At 31.2% G+C, this 15509-nt stretch overlaps 2 protein-coding genes across 2 annotated transcripts; both read right to left on the reverse strand.

The window, feature by feature from the left end:
* Positions 1-237: 237 nt before the first annotated feature.
* LOC108481129 (linoleate 13S-lipoxygenase 3-1, chloroplastic-like) lies at positions 238-4719 on the reverse strand. The gene is made up of 7 exons (XM_017784296.2): positions 4222-4719; positions 3434-3940; positions 3073-3348; positions 2908-2993; positions 2704-2811; positions 1276-1841; positions 238-1192 (listed from the first exon to the last, which is right to left on the reverse strand). Exons 1-7 carry the CDS (start codon positions 4580-4582, stop codon positions 436-438), a joined length of 2661 nt encoding a protein of 886 aa, XP_017639785.1. The 5' UTR covers positions 4583-4719; the 3' UTR covers positions 238-435.
* Positions 4720-11365: 6646 nt separating this feature from the next.
* LOC108482736 (probable hexosyltransferase MUCI70) lies at positions 11366-15177 on the reverse strand. The gene is made up of 9 exons (XM_017785855.2): positions 14746-15177; positions 13185-13451; positions 12892-13105; positions 12701-12810; positions 12433-12632; positions 12235-12338; positions 11965-12152; positions 11681-11880; positions 11366-11562 (listed from the first exon to the last, which is right to left on the reverse strand). The coding sequence occupies exons 1-9, from the start codon at positions 14996-14998 to the stop codon at positions 11464-11466; spliced, it is 1635 nt and encodes a 544-aa protein (XP_017641344.1). The 5' UTR covers positions 14999-15177; the 3' UTR covers positions 11366-11463.
* Positions 15178-15509: the final 332 nt, after the last annotated feature.

Genomic DNA, 15509 nt, shown 5'->3' on the forward strand with positions numbered 1-15509 from the left:
TTTCTTCTCCTCTACCCTTGGTTTTTTCCCGAAAGGGTTTCCACATAAAAATTTGTGTGTTCTTTATTTTATTTCTATTTTTTTCACAATAACCTATAAAGTATAGATACATAAGTGGAAAAAATGATACAATTTCGAGACCCGTTTTTTATTTAGGCCTTAAAATATGATACAATTATAGTCAAAAGAAATTTGTATTACATATACCAACTCTTGTAGAATTGAAACGGTAAAGAATTTGATATTGTTTAAGTAAAATCTCGAATTTGAATAAAGAATGAAAGAAAACAACTCTAAAAAAGCTTTGCACCTACCCGACTTCACTCCAAAATTTAATCAGAGCTGAATATTAAAGCTTCAGGCTTTGCTTTTGTATTGGTTGGCCCCTAGAAATTGCTAATTTGTATTTCTATACAAAGAAGTCCCAAGATCCAGTCATATAGAAATGCTGTTAGGCACTCCTCTACAAGAAACTCCAGGTCCCGAAAATGGCACCAGTAGTTGATAAGGCGAAACCCCAGCCCCACATCTATTTCTAAGCTTTGGATCACTATTTCGCCTATCAATCTCCTTCTCAATAGCTTTCATCTCCATTGAGAACCTGTAAAAAGCTTCAATAATCTCCGGGTTCCCTCTCCATGTTGAAAGCTCTTTTCGATCACCTAAATACTCTTCGTCATCTGAATGTGTGGATAACATATCGAGCACTGACAATAAAAACGTCATCTCTTTTAAGCTCGGCAACGATGACAAGAAATACCCTTCTGGATCCGAAACAAAATTTGAATACTCCGGGTCGTCCTCGTTTGGGATCAGACGCCGCATGTAGGGTGGGCGTACGGGGACGTAGCCGCCGTAATGGTACTGTCCGAAGTTGAGAGCAGCGTGTTTTGCTGAAGAAATCCAAATGAGGGTGGCTAAGATCGAGACGAGATCGTCCGGTGTTGAGAGCTTTGGCCACCAGGTCTCATGGCGGAGATCAGCGTGGCCTACGTTGGTGGACTCATAATACCAAGTGTTAAGTTCCGAGTCAGATCGAATACTATTTGAATCCGGGTAATAATGGTTCACGTAGTCCTTAACCAGTCTCTCTATGGCTGACCATATAAGTAACCCATCATTAGCATATGGGTAGTCTTCTATAAGTAATTTTATGCCATGCGGCTCAGTTGGGTCCTGTTCTGCAATCCCTCTGCATTACAAAAGTAAAATTCAGCTCTCATTCATATTTATCTTATATATAATAATTGCAAACTAATCCCTATATGTATATACCTTCGAATAAGATCTGCAGGAAGGGATTCCATATCGAAACGCCAGTTTTTATAAGCAAGAGAAGTAATCTCCATGGAACACTCTTTAGTGGAAAAGAGAGACTCGATTATTCCATCAGCATTAATGAGAAGTTCACGAGCTCTGGCATTTATGTCCATTGTGTATCGCATGTGAGGATGAAGAAGCTTGTGGATCGGATGCATTACACTTAAATGTCGTCGTGCTGCTATGATAAATGGTTCCATGCATGCATGAGTTCGTAACCAATGTTGAATCAATTCATGAGCTCCGGAATCATTGGAGCAAACATGGGCTTTAGCTAATTGCCATTGCCAGTTAGAAGTGGCATCCTCCGGAGGTGTAATCACTTGTTTTGAAGGCTTAAAAGGGTTCGTCGATGGTAAGCTGAGTTCAATAGCTATTGGCTTTAAAGTACCAAACTGAGTCAACAAGAAAATAGTCCGAGTTGCATAAGCTTTTCGATTGGGATGAGCATTTATACTGCTGAGAAACGGAAGGAACACATCGTGATAATCCAATGTAAACAATTTTTTCTTTTCAATTGCCTGCAAAAAAACAAAAAAAAATGAACAAAAATCAAAACAAAATAAACATATAAAATCCATAATAATAAAATGTAAAATTGAAGTGTCTTGACAAACAAGGTACAATAATGTTTGAATTGATAGGAATATGAGGAGTGATTGTATGACAATTAGAGAATGACAAATCAGATAAAATTTGATTTAGGAAAAATTTGATTTGTCATTCTCTTATTAGAAAGAGATAAACATGATGTCGAATCACAGTTTTATACAATTCTTTCTCTGGTTCCATGAAAATATACATTAAGTTAGTGGTTAAATATTGATAATTTAACTATAAAATCATTTAAATATTAATATATATATTTTCAAATATGAATATAATAAATTGAAAATAAAGATAAATACATTTTATTGTTTTAATTAACCAAAATTAATTTTAAGATAAATGATATAAGGTTAGGTAAAAGTATTATGGAGACTTTGTATTAAGAGTTAAATTGCATTTTATCCTCTTTATTTAAAAAATAGCAAATTAGTTCTTGTAAGTTAGATTAAAGAATAAATTGATCCTCTATTATAAATTCTATCCATTTTTATTATTAAAAGTCGGTTCATATACGTTAGCATGAGATACACATGACACATCAAATGTAATTGACTAGTTTTTCTGTCAACCACATTGGATTTTAACTTTAGAAATAGAATTTTTAACAAAAAAAATTATTTACTTTTTATGGATTAATTTAATTTTTTTAGGGAAAAAAAAGGTAATATGCAATTTAACCAAACTTTACGTACGTAGTGATAGCAAAAATGCTATCAACGTAGGCCAACTCGCGAAATCAAACGAGACAGTCAATGTCGTAGCTTTTTTTCTTACCTGTTGAACGGACATGCCATCAAGATGAGAGATAAGATGTTCTTCTCTCAAAGCTGACTGAGTTGGACCATAAATGGAGGGATCCAATTTGCTTACAGGTGGAAATACCTGATCATATACATGCACAAAACAACCCCGAATTAACTCACTGAGTTGAATTTCCCAAAGTTTTCAGTGTATATGTATATATGCATATGTAAATACCTTGAGCCTTTCAATGCTTATGGGATTCATGCCGGCGAGTGTGAATCGACCAAATTCATCGTCTCGTAAACAACACGAAGCCTCCCCTGCAAATTTTTTTTCTCATAAATTACATTGTTTTTCATTTCAATATATTTTTCTGAATTTAAAGGACAAGGAACTTACTGGAGACAATATTAGGAGGGTCGAATTTGAAAGCGTCGGCCGTGGATTCAACTGGGAAATTCGAACGGTTTCGAGATTCTTTGTAGAGATTATTGATATCGGCAAAGGAATTGATTGAGTCACCCTCAATCGAATGTTTAAAGAAGGGAAAAAGATTGTTCATCATCCCTTTCCGACTTCCGGCATCGACTGTTCTCCTTTTCCCGTCGCTGAATGCTTCGTCTCTCGGTACGTACATCGGCATCATTTCGTTCGCTGGAGACTCAGACTTGGGATCTGTGCCGTTTTCATCGATATATTAATTGCCGACGTTCACATAATATTCATACATACAGTAATAACTAAACAAATTTAAGCTCACCTAAGTTAGTGGATGGACGGCCAGTACGGCATCGTCTTGGATAAGGTCGACGTTGACCACCCAAATCCGGCCTTGCAAATTCAAGGCCTTTATCAGGGTTACCCAAATCATTATAAATATCGTAATCATAAATTCTATCAGATAAAACCCTAACACCCTCTCCATTCCCTCTCAATTCCCTTAATGCTTTCTCTCTCAACTCTCTCAGTCCCATTGGCGTTTCATTTGGCAAATATGCTTTATTGGTGAAGAAGATTCTTTTCTCTGGGTGAAGCTTCTCCGGTTGAACCCAAGATTGGCAGTCGAAATGAAGGAAGCCTTCGAGGGTGATGCTTTTCAAATAGAACTCCTTTGAGTTCTTGTTGGTGACGAGGATAGCTCCAGGGACCCCAAAGTTCCCGTCGACGAGGAACTGAACCTCGTGAGTGACGAATTTATCGGCGTTTATGGGCAGATCTCTGGACCAATCTAATATGGCTTCTTTGCTTACCTTCGCCTTCCCCGTCCCTTCATTTATTTCAAAACATATTAGCAATTTTGCTTTCAACGTACAAAATATTATAAATTATGCAAAAAGTCCCTATTCTTTGATTTTCAGGCATTTAGTCCCTGTACTTGTTTTTGTTAAATTCAATTCCATAGGTAGAGGGACTAAATTCTTAAAAATAAAAACATAGGGACTAAATTCTAAATTTAAAAAACGTACAGGGTCTTATGTTAGGTTTTAACCAAAAAAGTCAAAATCATTCATCGCCACGACCAATGGCATTCATGAATAGAATGCTTACTTGGGTCAATATCAGAGCTAACAAGCTGTAAAAACACTCCTCTCTGAGCATCGATGGCGGTTTTAGAAGAATCCCACCAATTAAACATCAACTCCTTCATTTGTTCCATCGCATCGTATTCCACCGTTACCTTACCCGACACCGCGAATTGCACCGGAGTTTCGGGGATAACCTTGATGGAATCAAGCTCGATGAGCTTCGCCTCCATTTGAACCGCCGTAAAAGCCGCTGTCGCTGCCACCGGCATCCTCACTTTCACTGTTCTTCTCTTCCTTGAAATCAACAACGTAGTTGAATTGCAAAGAAATTCATTAGAAAACAAAGATTTGGGACCCGAAATTTCGATCTTAGTTGCCGCCATTGATGATAAAAGCAAATCAAATTCAAAGCTTAAAAATGATAATCAAAAGTTGCTTTGTGACTATGAATTGGAACTTTAAAAAAAAGTATTCAATTTATAAGCAAACAGGAAACTGAAATACTTGAATATGAATTGTGAATCACATGTTTTTGTTTACATTACGCGGTATTTATTATCGGTAAATTGCATTAATAGTCATCCAACTATTAATAAATTATTTTTAGTCATTTAATTATTTAACTGTATTTTTAGGCTAATGATATTAACTTTTAAAATTAATATAATAACAACTTTAACCTCAATATTTATTCGTTGTGTCAATTTAATCTTGATTCTAAAAATCTAACTTTCAATATTTACATATTATGCAATTTGGTCTTCTTCCTTTTTGCATGTTTGCTTTTTTTCACATAAAAGCTGAAAAATAAATTTGATTGAAAATATACAAAAAATGAAAATATCCAAAATATAATATAATAATTTTTATCGTTTTCATTCTTTAAAAATTAATCCTCGATATCACAACAAAATTAAATAATTAGGCGATCATTTTGTAACTTTTCATAATTGAATGATAAAAAAATATTAATAACTAGGTAACTACTAGTGTAATTTACCCTTTATTTTATATTAATATTTATATATTTTTATGAATAATACAGTTACAATTTTTGACAAAGAAAGAGATATGTTTTACTGTATAAAAATATATGTGAAATAGGAAATGTTTTAGTTTGATACTTATGATGTAATAATTCTAGATTTAGTCTTTTAACGTTTATATTTTTATCAATTTAGTCCTTATTCTTTTTAACTAAATTTTACTATTAACTTTTAAAAATAATCAATCAAATCACTTTTCTTTAACAAAATGTTGACTAAAACATTAAATTTTTAAAGATGTAAGTGTAGCAACTACCATACAGGTTGATGAGATATTTTGCCTTTCTATACATGTTTTAAATTCGATAAATAATTTTCAACCAATAAATCTATCGCCATAATTAACCATAATTAAAACGTTTTAAAAATGGAACGAGAACCACGTAATTTTAGAAGCAAAAAACTAGGAAATACTAGGAGACTAGGAGTATAGATGCCTTGCTGTACATCTAAGGTTAAGTGAATGTCCACCAGTAGTTGCAAGGTATCTAAATTTGATGCAATAATTATCGAAATAAAATTAAAGTTATTGATCGAGTCAAATTTATGCATCGTAATACCCAATTTGAACAGCTCATAAATCTAATCGAGCTTTTTTATTTTAATATATTTTATATTATGAAATTTTCTTTTTAGCCTTATTATATAGAAAGAAGTTAAGTATGAACCGTTAAAACCGTAAAAACTCTGATTTAATATTTAGAATTGTAGCTTAGGATTTGTCATTTCAGATCATCAAGAATAAAAATTAGATGAGGAAGTATACCTGAATCCATCAATATCTTGAGAACTTCAAATTTTGTGATTTTGATCTTTCAAATTAACACACAAGTATTTTAGAGAATGTGCACTCTCTTTTCTAAAGATGAGATATGTCAGAAAAGTTATCTATGTATAATTTGAGCATAACCTGAATTTCTAATCAATCCATCATCGATTACAAATTAGTTATTAGAGTATTTACACATATTTAACTCATACTTCATTTAACAATTGAAGCCCGGGCTAACATTTTATAATAATAAATAATAGCATATAATTATTCTTATTATATCTATGTGTACGTGTATGACATCCATATTATCCCACACAAATGAGCTTAATTGTGCTCGAGTTTGAGTATGAAAATTGTTAAACGAGCTTAATTGAGCAAAAAAGATTAAATTATACAATGTATAAATGCTGAGGATTAGATTTTTTAGAATCAAGACTAAATTAGCATAATGTATAAATATTTAGGGTTAAAGTTACTATTATGCAAATTTTAAAAGTTGCCATCGTTAGCCGGAAATAATAAAAAAAGAAGACACGACAATAATAAAAAAAGACAAAATTTACTAATAGTAAGATAACTATTTTGTAACTTTTCATATAATTAAGTAAAAAATACTAATAATATAATTTACCGAGTTCGATACTTATGATGTATTGGTTTTTATGTTATATTTATTTAAATTTGATGAATAAATTTCAACCATTAGATATATGGTATAATTAACCATAATTAAATCGTTTTAAAAATGGAATGAAGACGACGCAACCTTAGAAACAAACTACTAGGAAGTACTAGGAGTATAGATGCCTCGCCCCATATCTAAGGTTAAGTGAATGCACTAGTATCATAGCTATCCTTTTTTTAGGGTAACTTTTAACTACGTTTTACGGTTTATATTTGGAGTTCGTGATTATCTATTTTAATAATGTCCTCTTCAAAGTTATAGTGTTGTTTTTTTTTATTAAACAGGCTTAACCGACAATAATCTACAAAAACTGACTCGGTCGAATTAGAGCTCAAGAACCTATAGAGTTGAACCAACTTTAGGTCGGTCGGTTAATTGACTTTATCAACTATAGGTATTGGGCTTGGATAATATATATTATAAAAATAATAAATAATAAATATTTTAAATAATTAAACAATATTAAATTAAGTCAGTTTTTCAGTAGAGTCGGTTTGAGAATTCAAAAATCGATAACTGACCGAAAACACAAACAAAACCGAACCCATAATCGAGAAAACTACTTAACTCGCCCAAACCGATATATCGATTGGGTCGGCCTTTTCGATTTTAACTGAAAATTGCTCTCCCCTAACCATAATATCTGATTCGGATGGCTTGCAAGTGTAATTGAGCTTTTCATTCGAATATATTTTTATATTATGAAATTATATTTTTACCCTTATTATATAAAAAGAATTTAATTAGTACAAAAAAGGCCAAACTTGAATATGAACTGGCTTAATCGAGCTTGAGTATGAATAATTGAGCTTGAGTTCAAGTAGCTCAAACTATGTCCCAAGCCTAACTCGAGCTTAAAAATTAATGGTCGATTGAGCTCGAATTTACTACTATTCAACTCAACTCTATTACACCCTACATTTAGTTATTTTTATGTGATATTTAATACATATAAAACTTATATTAATGCCATAATTACATCTTCCATATACTAGTATTATATTCACATATTTTTTCATTTAATTTTGAACCTCATTCTTCTACTTTATGAAAATTGATAACTTAATTAGAATTGGATTTTTATACTTTATGAAAATCGAGAAATTAGTTATACGGTTTGTAAACATATGAACTTGAATTACTGATTTTTGTTAATTTATTACATTTAAATTATTGAACTATTGATTTTTGCAAATTTTTATATATAAATTTTTGAATTGTTGATTTTCAAATCAATGATTTAATGATAAAGTTTAATATTGTGCCCTAATTATTCTTTTATCATAAAAGAATCAAATTCCCAAAAAAAAATTAAAAAAATAGAGGCTTTGATACATAGTATCAACGGAAGTGGAGAAGGAGGGGGAGGATGTTCTGGTGTCCCCTTCTAAAGAGTGTTTTTAGAAATTTATATAAAGAGGGGTTTTTCCGATCGAATTTCGAGTCATCAGAGTGGATTAGACTTCAATTCAGATTATAATATATTTTATTATAATTCTATAATAAGAGGAGTATGGTCTTTGAAAAAATAGAATGACCAAATTTAGATTTAGATTGTTTTGGTTAATTAATAAAATTGAACACATTTTGTATATCAAACCTACTTTTAAACATGGATCTTTTAGCAATTAACTTAGTTGGGTCGATGTTTATGAGTTGGGTCGGGTATAAGCATGATATTAATATATATTATGCTTGTCTAAACCCAACCCGGCCTAAAATATGAACTTAAAATTTTGTCCAAACTTGCCCATATTTGCAAAAGACTAACCCAAAATCTATTTTAGGCTCGCCCATATTGTTTTTAATTATTTTTTAAAAAATATTTATATTATACATTTTTTATTTATTGAAAATTTTTATATAGTCATCTTAACATTATTTTAATGTTTACATTACAGTAGTATTATATATTTAATATAAGTTTATTTTTTAATGTGTTCTAAATTATATAATATATAAAAATAACATAATATAAAGTATTATAAACTTAAAAACAGGTCAGGCTGGGTCCGGGCCTTGAACATTCAAACAAAAATGCTAACTAAAACATTAATTTTTTTAACATTGTTAGCGTGGCAACCTGAATGCTAGTTTACATATATTTTATGCTGACATGATACTATTTTTTTTATATAACACGTTAATAAATATTTAAATTTTTTTAAAATTAGAATGAAGTACATTTGAATTATCATGTTGGCTACCACATTTAAAATTTAGCAATTTATCAGTATTTTTATTAAAAAAATCATTTTGACTCTTTTCAAAAGATTAATGGTCAAATTTAACTCTATTTTTTAAAAGGTTGATGACCAAATTTAGCTAAAAAGTTAAGGACTAAATTGTTAAAATATGTAAATATTAAAGACTAAATTTAACATTATACCATTTATATATATATATACGTTGCATTTGTTTAAATTCGTTGAATAATTTTCCAACCACAAAATACATCATAATTAAAACGTTCTAAAAATGGGATGAAAACGACACAACTCTAGAGAAAAAAAAGAAGAAGGTACCAGGAATACAGGTGCCTCGCCCCACAGCTAAGGTTAAGTGAATGCACTAGAATTATTAAAAAAACTCGAATTTAATTGAATAATTATTGAGATAAAATTCGAGTTATTGATTGAGTCGAATTTAAGTACCATAATATTTGATTCAAATGGTTTATAGATTTAATAGAGCCTTTTATTTTAATATATTTTATATTATGAAATTATATTTTTACCCTTATTATATCGAAAGAACTTAAGTACAAGCAGGCTTGATCCAGTTCGAGTTTGAGTTTAAGTCTGAAAATTGATAATTTAGATTAATTAAGCTCGAACTTGAGCTCGAGCAGTTCAATTATGCTTTGAACTGAGCTTGAGCTTAAAAATTGATATTCGATCAAGCCTGAGCGGAGTATCCTAAATTTCAAGTTGAGCTCAAGCTTGCTGCTAATAACCTCGGCTCGGCTCAATTATGATCATTTTATGTGATGTCTAAATACATATAAAATTTGAATTGATGTCATAGTTACATATTTTATATATTCGTATATTTTTAATTTAATTGTGAATTTCATCCACCGCTTTAAAAAATTGACAACTTAATCAAAATTGGATTTTCACACTCTACGAAAACCGAAAAATTAGTCAAATCGTTGATAAACACATGAACTTGAACTATGAATTTTTTTTAAAATTTGTTACATATAAATCGTTGAACTACTGATTTTTGCAACTTCTTTCTATATAAATTGCTCAACTATTGATTTTCAAGGTAGTGATTTAACAACAAGGTTTAATATTGTGCTCCAATTGTTTTTTTTTTTCAAAAAAGGACCAATTTCTGACAAAATAAAGTAGAAGGGGTTAAATTTTTAGTTTTTGTAAAGAAATTGAAGGATAAAATTCAAAATTAAACTTTTTTGTTGCATGTCAGAAAATAATTGACCAATGAAATTTTGTTTAACGAAGCAAACGGTTGGATCAAAAAGTGTAACGGAATTATAGTTTAGGTATTACTTTTAACCAAAAAAAATTTAGGTACCTAAGGGGGAAAAGTGTTATAGTTTGAGGACCAACTTTTCATTTAATCCTATTCTTAAATTGCAAGTGACTTACAATATTGGTTAAACTACGGACCTATTAGAGTAAATTAGTCGAAATTTAGTTCTCGTACATTTGATGGTTAAATATTAGTTTTGGTCCTTTTACTATGTTCAAATTTGAGATTTAATCTTTATACTTTAATTTTGTATAATTTAATCCATTTTTTATAACTTAATTAATTAATCCAAATAGCTAATCTCGACTATTTCAGTTAAAATACTAATATAGTATACAACTTTCTTTAGAAAATACACATTCTAACTTATCAGGCTTACATTAATTGTTTTGTTTTAGAAATGGTGTTCGTAAGAAAAATCCACATTAGTATTTCTAACCGAAATAATTAATAGGGTTAACTGTCTCGATTAAGTAATGACATTATAAAAATATACAAGTCAATATATAGCAATTTAAAGTATGGAGACTAAATCCGAAATTTGAATGGGGAGCAAAATCATAAAATTTGATAAAAACAAGCAAATTAGTCCTTGCAATATTTTAGAATTTGCTAATTTTTTACATGTTACTTGTTTTGTTTTAGGTCTACTAAATTTTTATAAAATTTACGGTATTTAATGAAAATTTTCAAAAGTTTTAATAAGTCTAATTAAAACTTTCAAAAGATTTTGAGGTTTAATAACAATTTACAAAAGAATTTAGAGAAGTCTAAATGGAATTTTCAAAAATTATGCAAAGGTCCATTAAAATTTTCAAAAATTTTGGAGTCCCATACTTTATAGTAAAGTGACTAATTTACTTTTCAACCTATAATACAGGGACTTGACAGGAATTTAACCAATTACATTTATAAGACAAAATGCAGCAAACTAGAAAATAATTAAAAAAGATTAATGTAAAATTTATTGATTTTTTATTATCTTCCAAAGAGGAGACATAAATATGGCTATTAAATTACAATAATTTTGGTGGCAATCATATATATATATATATATATATATATATATTATAATTATAATCATAATTATAATTATTTGGGGACTATATTTTATATACAACAAAAAGAAGAATGAAAAATTGGGTGAAAAAAATGGAAATTTTCCTGAAAAAGGACTCTCTTTTTTATTTCTTTTAATTTAAACCCATGTTCTTGTTCCTTTCATCCGAAGTTTTGAGTGCGAAAATCCTTGGTGGATCATCGGACGAAAGACCGTGACGACGTCGGCGGCGGTGGCGGATTAATAACAGGAGGAGCCATTTGAGCCAAATACGCTAAAACTTCCTTATGATATTGCTACAAGTAAAAAGGAAAAGAATCGGGTTATCATGCAGTAAAATCGAAGCATGTTCGGAACTCGGATTTCCGATACACATTAATTGCATTGTTAAAACGAAAGCCGGAAAATAAATACCTGAACGACAAAGTTACGGCGTTCACAATCCAAGAACATGTTAACCATCCAACCTGTCTTCGCCGCGATCTTGTCTCTAACGGTTGAGAAACTAATTTGGTCTCGAGAAGTAAAACGATCGACTTCATTGAACCAAAGACAAGAAAAGAGGTTGCTAATCGGAACATGTTCTCGTATTATCACACATCCTTCGGGAACATCTGCAAAACCGGTCAAGTTCATTAGTTGAAGCTGAAAGAGATATGGGTCGAAACGAAATAATCCGAGCAAGTCGTGTACTTTACCACTCTTGATGGGAAGTTTAGCCTCGGAATATGGGGTTAGACCCTCCTTTTTATAGAAATCGACTTGAAAGTCGACGGAGGCGTTATCGTATTTGCCAGCAGCTTTATTTGCCTCGGCTTCATCGAATACATCAAAGCGTTTATAATGCCTAGAAATTGCGAAAGTGGCATTCGTTCTCCATAGAAACCTGGAAAAGAAGACTCGGAGTAAACGAATGTTCGCCCGGAAATCAGGCTAACATACAGAAACTGGACGGAAATTCCGAGTACCTCTCAAGAATTTGATATGGATCAACAAAAAGCTCAAGTTTCCCATCAATCCATAAAGAAAAACGAGCATTCGGAAATAGCCTATGCGTTAGAAGCTTCGGAATCTATTATAGCAAGACAGACCATATTCATCATCATCATCATCATCATCATCATATACTAAACTCAAATTCTATAACTCCGATTTTAAATGCTTACCTTTCCGTTGCGTCTTCCATCGGTGTAAGGAAGATTACGGACAACAACGATCCTCCACACTCCGATCTTCCTAGTCTCGTCTAGACCACCATTAGCTTTCAAATCGGCTTCGGTTTCTTCATCCGCAAACATATAGAAGCATATGGTTCGTTTGGAATATTCGCTAATGTTCTTCGGCTGTTGTATGACATCGAAAGCTCCTGAAAAGAAAAATCGGATTATTCGATAAAAAATCATGGGTTCCAACATGGTAATACGGTTTTGGTACCGAATATTGCCGATGCAACAACCACTCCACGACATTGTTCCATATGGAGAAGATCGTTGTCATCGATATCAAACCCTGTCCCATGTCCGGGTTTTCTTCCTTTAACAAATCTGGCAAATGCACACGACAAAAAGTGATCAATCAAAAACTAAATTGAAAATATAATACCAAATCATGTTAGTGAACCATACCCGCAATGCAGATTCATTGACTCTCTTATATCGTATGAATCATCCCGTTGCTTCAAAGTAGGATACCCACCAAAGTCGGAACCTCCGAACTCCGTCTCTTTATTCAAGTTTTCCTCGTAAACATATGTTAAATCTTTAACTACGGGCGAAAATGACGGGACTTTCGGCATCAAGGCGATAGCTTCCTCCATAGGAATGTAACATACAGGACAAGCTGTACGTAAACAATGTTTCAACAAGGGAAAACCCGAATTCGCAATGTCGAATAAAATCGAGAATAAAAAAAGACTTACGACGTGGCCCAGTCCGTTTTTTATCGGCCGGTGGCGGGGGTAAAGTGAAACTGTTGCAAGGATGCCCTGGAGGAAGAGTATAGCCTAAAAAATACGAAGGCGGCGGCGGAGGCATTACTCGAACTTCAGTTCTTTCCACATCGATCGGAAAAGACACCCGATTTACAATTCCGACAGTTTGCACTTCGTTCATTGGAGGAGTTTCGGAACTGTTTAGAGGCAAACTATCATTTACCTTATGCCCATTGTGATTTTCTTGATCTTCATCTATAAACAAAGCAATGGAATATATTCAAATTCACGTATAAATAAAAAAATGAAATACATATATATAGCTCCAACTTTTCATTTTTCTTGAAATATTCTACCTCAAAAGATACTTTAAATACATTGAAATTTTGAAAAATCGAATCATATCTGTGTCAAACAATAACATCGGAGTCAAATACATTAACAAACGGTAAAAGTATCATGGAGACTGTTGTTTTAGACGTTGGATTGCATTTTGCCCCCTCTACTTAAAAAAAGGACAAATTAGTTCTTATATATTAAGAATTGATCATTTCTATTAAAAATTTTATCTATTTGTATTATTAAACTGACGTGGTTAACAGAATAACCAGACAATATTACATAACGTCCCATATGTGTCTCGTGCTAACATACATAGGTTGATTTTTAACAGTGAAAATGAATGAAATTTTTAATAGAATGACCAATTCGCTCTTTGGTCTAACTTACAATGACTAAATTGCTCATTTTTTAATCGAATGAGCAAAATGTAATCTGACTCTTAATACGAGGGCCTCTATGATATTTTTACCATTAACAAATAGCAATTTCAATTGAGTTGAATCATCAAACATTAGGCACTGAATTGGTACATGTAGTATGATATATTATACTAGAAGTCAGATTGCATTTTACCACTCTACTAAAAAAAATGAACAAATTTATCCTTATACATTAGATCAAACATTAATTTATATTGTTAAAAACTAACATGGTTAACGAAATAACCAAGCAATGATACATGTCGTGTCATGTGTCTCATGCTGACATACATACACAAAATTTTAACGGAAAAATCAGTTCGCTCTTTGATCTAATATACAATAGCTAAATTGCAAAAGGACAAGATACAATATGACTCCTAGAATAGAGGACTCCAGGGGTGAAACTAGGGGGTTGTAGGAACTTAGTCCCCTAAAATAGAAAATTTTCTATTTAGGCTCTTTAAAATTTTAAATTAATAAATATAAAATTATATTTTGACCCCTCTAAAAGTATAAAATATGATATAATCCTTTAAAAATTATAAATATATAATGTATTAAAATGATGAAATTACATTTTTACTATTATAAAAATTTAAATTTAATTTTGACCCCTAAAAATTTTCTGATTTCACACCTGGAGGACTCCATGATAATTTTACCAGCAATTTCAATTGAGTTAGAATCATCAAACATTTACTAAGCACTAAATTCACAAATCAATATAAAACAATTACATAATTTTCAAACACAAAGTAAACGAAGAACAGTCATAAGGAACCAACCTTTGCCGACATAGAAAACCCAAACAAAAACAGCAGCTGAAATGGCTAAAAGGAGAAACATCCTAACTCTTTTCCGACCAGCAAATTTACAGGCCCAATGAAACAATTTCTCCTTGTCTTTAAACATTTTCGAATAAGGTTTAGTTTTTGTCGTTGAAGGTGTTTGAATTGGTAACAAGACATCATTTTGTTGCTGTTTTTTATCTAAAGAACTATAACTCCCTGAACGAATCCCCAATGAACCCCCATTCATTGTCTAAAAGAAAAGTTCAAAAAACTGAGAACTTTGAAGAAAAGAAAATCTGGGTTCTAACTGAAGAAAAGTGGGTGTCTTTTGAAAAAGAAAATGGAAAAAGTTTATGTGGGAAAATGAGGGAAAATTCAAAGTGTTTATACATGAAAAATTTATGACATGATTGTGATATGTAATAAGTTTCTGATTGGTTCTATTCTATTTGGTTTTTAATTTTGTAATAAAAATGAAACCGACAATATTTGTCAAAGAAATTGTTGATGAAAAATGTATGAAAATTGCTGGTTTGGATATAAAAACATGAGAAAAGTACAATGTGAATTGAAACTGAAAAGGGTTGCTGTCTTTTTTGGGAAAATTGTACTCAAAGTCATTAAATTATTAGTAGATTTACATTTTAGTCACTTAATTTCAAAAAGTCAAAAAATAATTACTAAATTATTCTAAAGTTTTCATTTAAGTTAATTAACCATTCAAAAGATTATATTTAAGTCATTGGGTTGTTAAATTT

This window comes from Gossypium arboreum, chromosome 6 (assembly GCF_025698485.1).
Source record: "Gossypium arboreum isolate Shixiya-1 chromosome 6, ASM2569848v2, whole genome shotgun sequence".
Lineage (NCBI taxonomy): Eukaryota > Viridiplantae > Streptophyta > Magnoliopsida > Malvales > Malvaceae > Gossypium > Gossypium arboreum.

What these genes read in the sequence shown, in the direction of transcription:
- LOC108481129 (XM_017784296.2), bottom strand. Translation starts at nt 4,582, where the DNA reads ATGGCGGCAACTAAGATCGAAATTTCGGGTCCCAAATCTTTGTTTTCT. An exon ending in TAGCTCTGATATTGACCCAA is followed by an intron (nt 3,941 to 4,221) that starts GTAAGCATTCTA and finishes AAATAAATGAAG; the next exon opens with GGACGGGGAAGGCGAAGGTA. An exon ending in CCTGCAGATCTTATTCGAAG is followed by an intron (nt 1,193 to 1,275) that starts GTATATACATAT and finishes TTTGTAATGCAG; the next exon opens with AGGGATTGCAGAACAGGACC.
- LOC108482736 (XM_017785855.2), bottom strand. Translation starts at nt 14,998, where the DNA reads ATGAATGGGGGTTCATTGGGGATTCGTTCAGGGAGTTATAGTTCTTTA. An exon ending in GGTTTTCTATGTCGGCAAAG is followed by an intron (nt 13,452 to 14,745) that starts GTTGGTTCCTTA and finishes CTTTGTTTATAG; the next exon opens with ATGAAGATCAAGAAAATCAC. An exon ending in CCATATCAAATTCTTGAGAG is followed by an intron (nt 12,153 to 12,234) that starts GTACTCGGAATT and finishes CTTCTTTTCCAG; the next exon opens with GTTTCTATGGAGAACGAATG.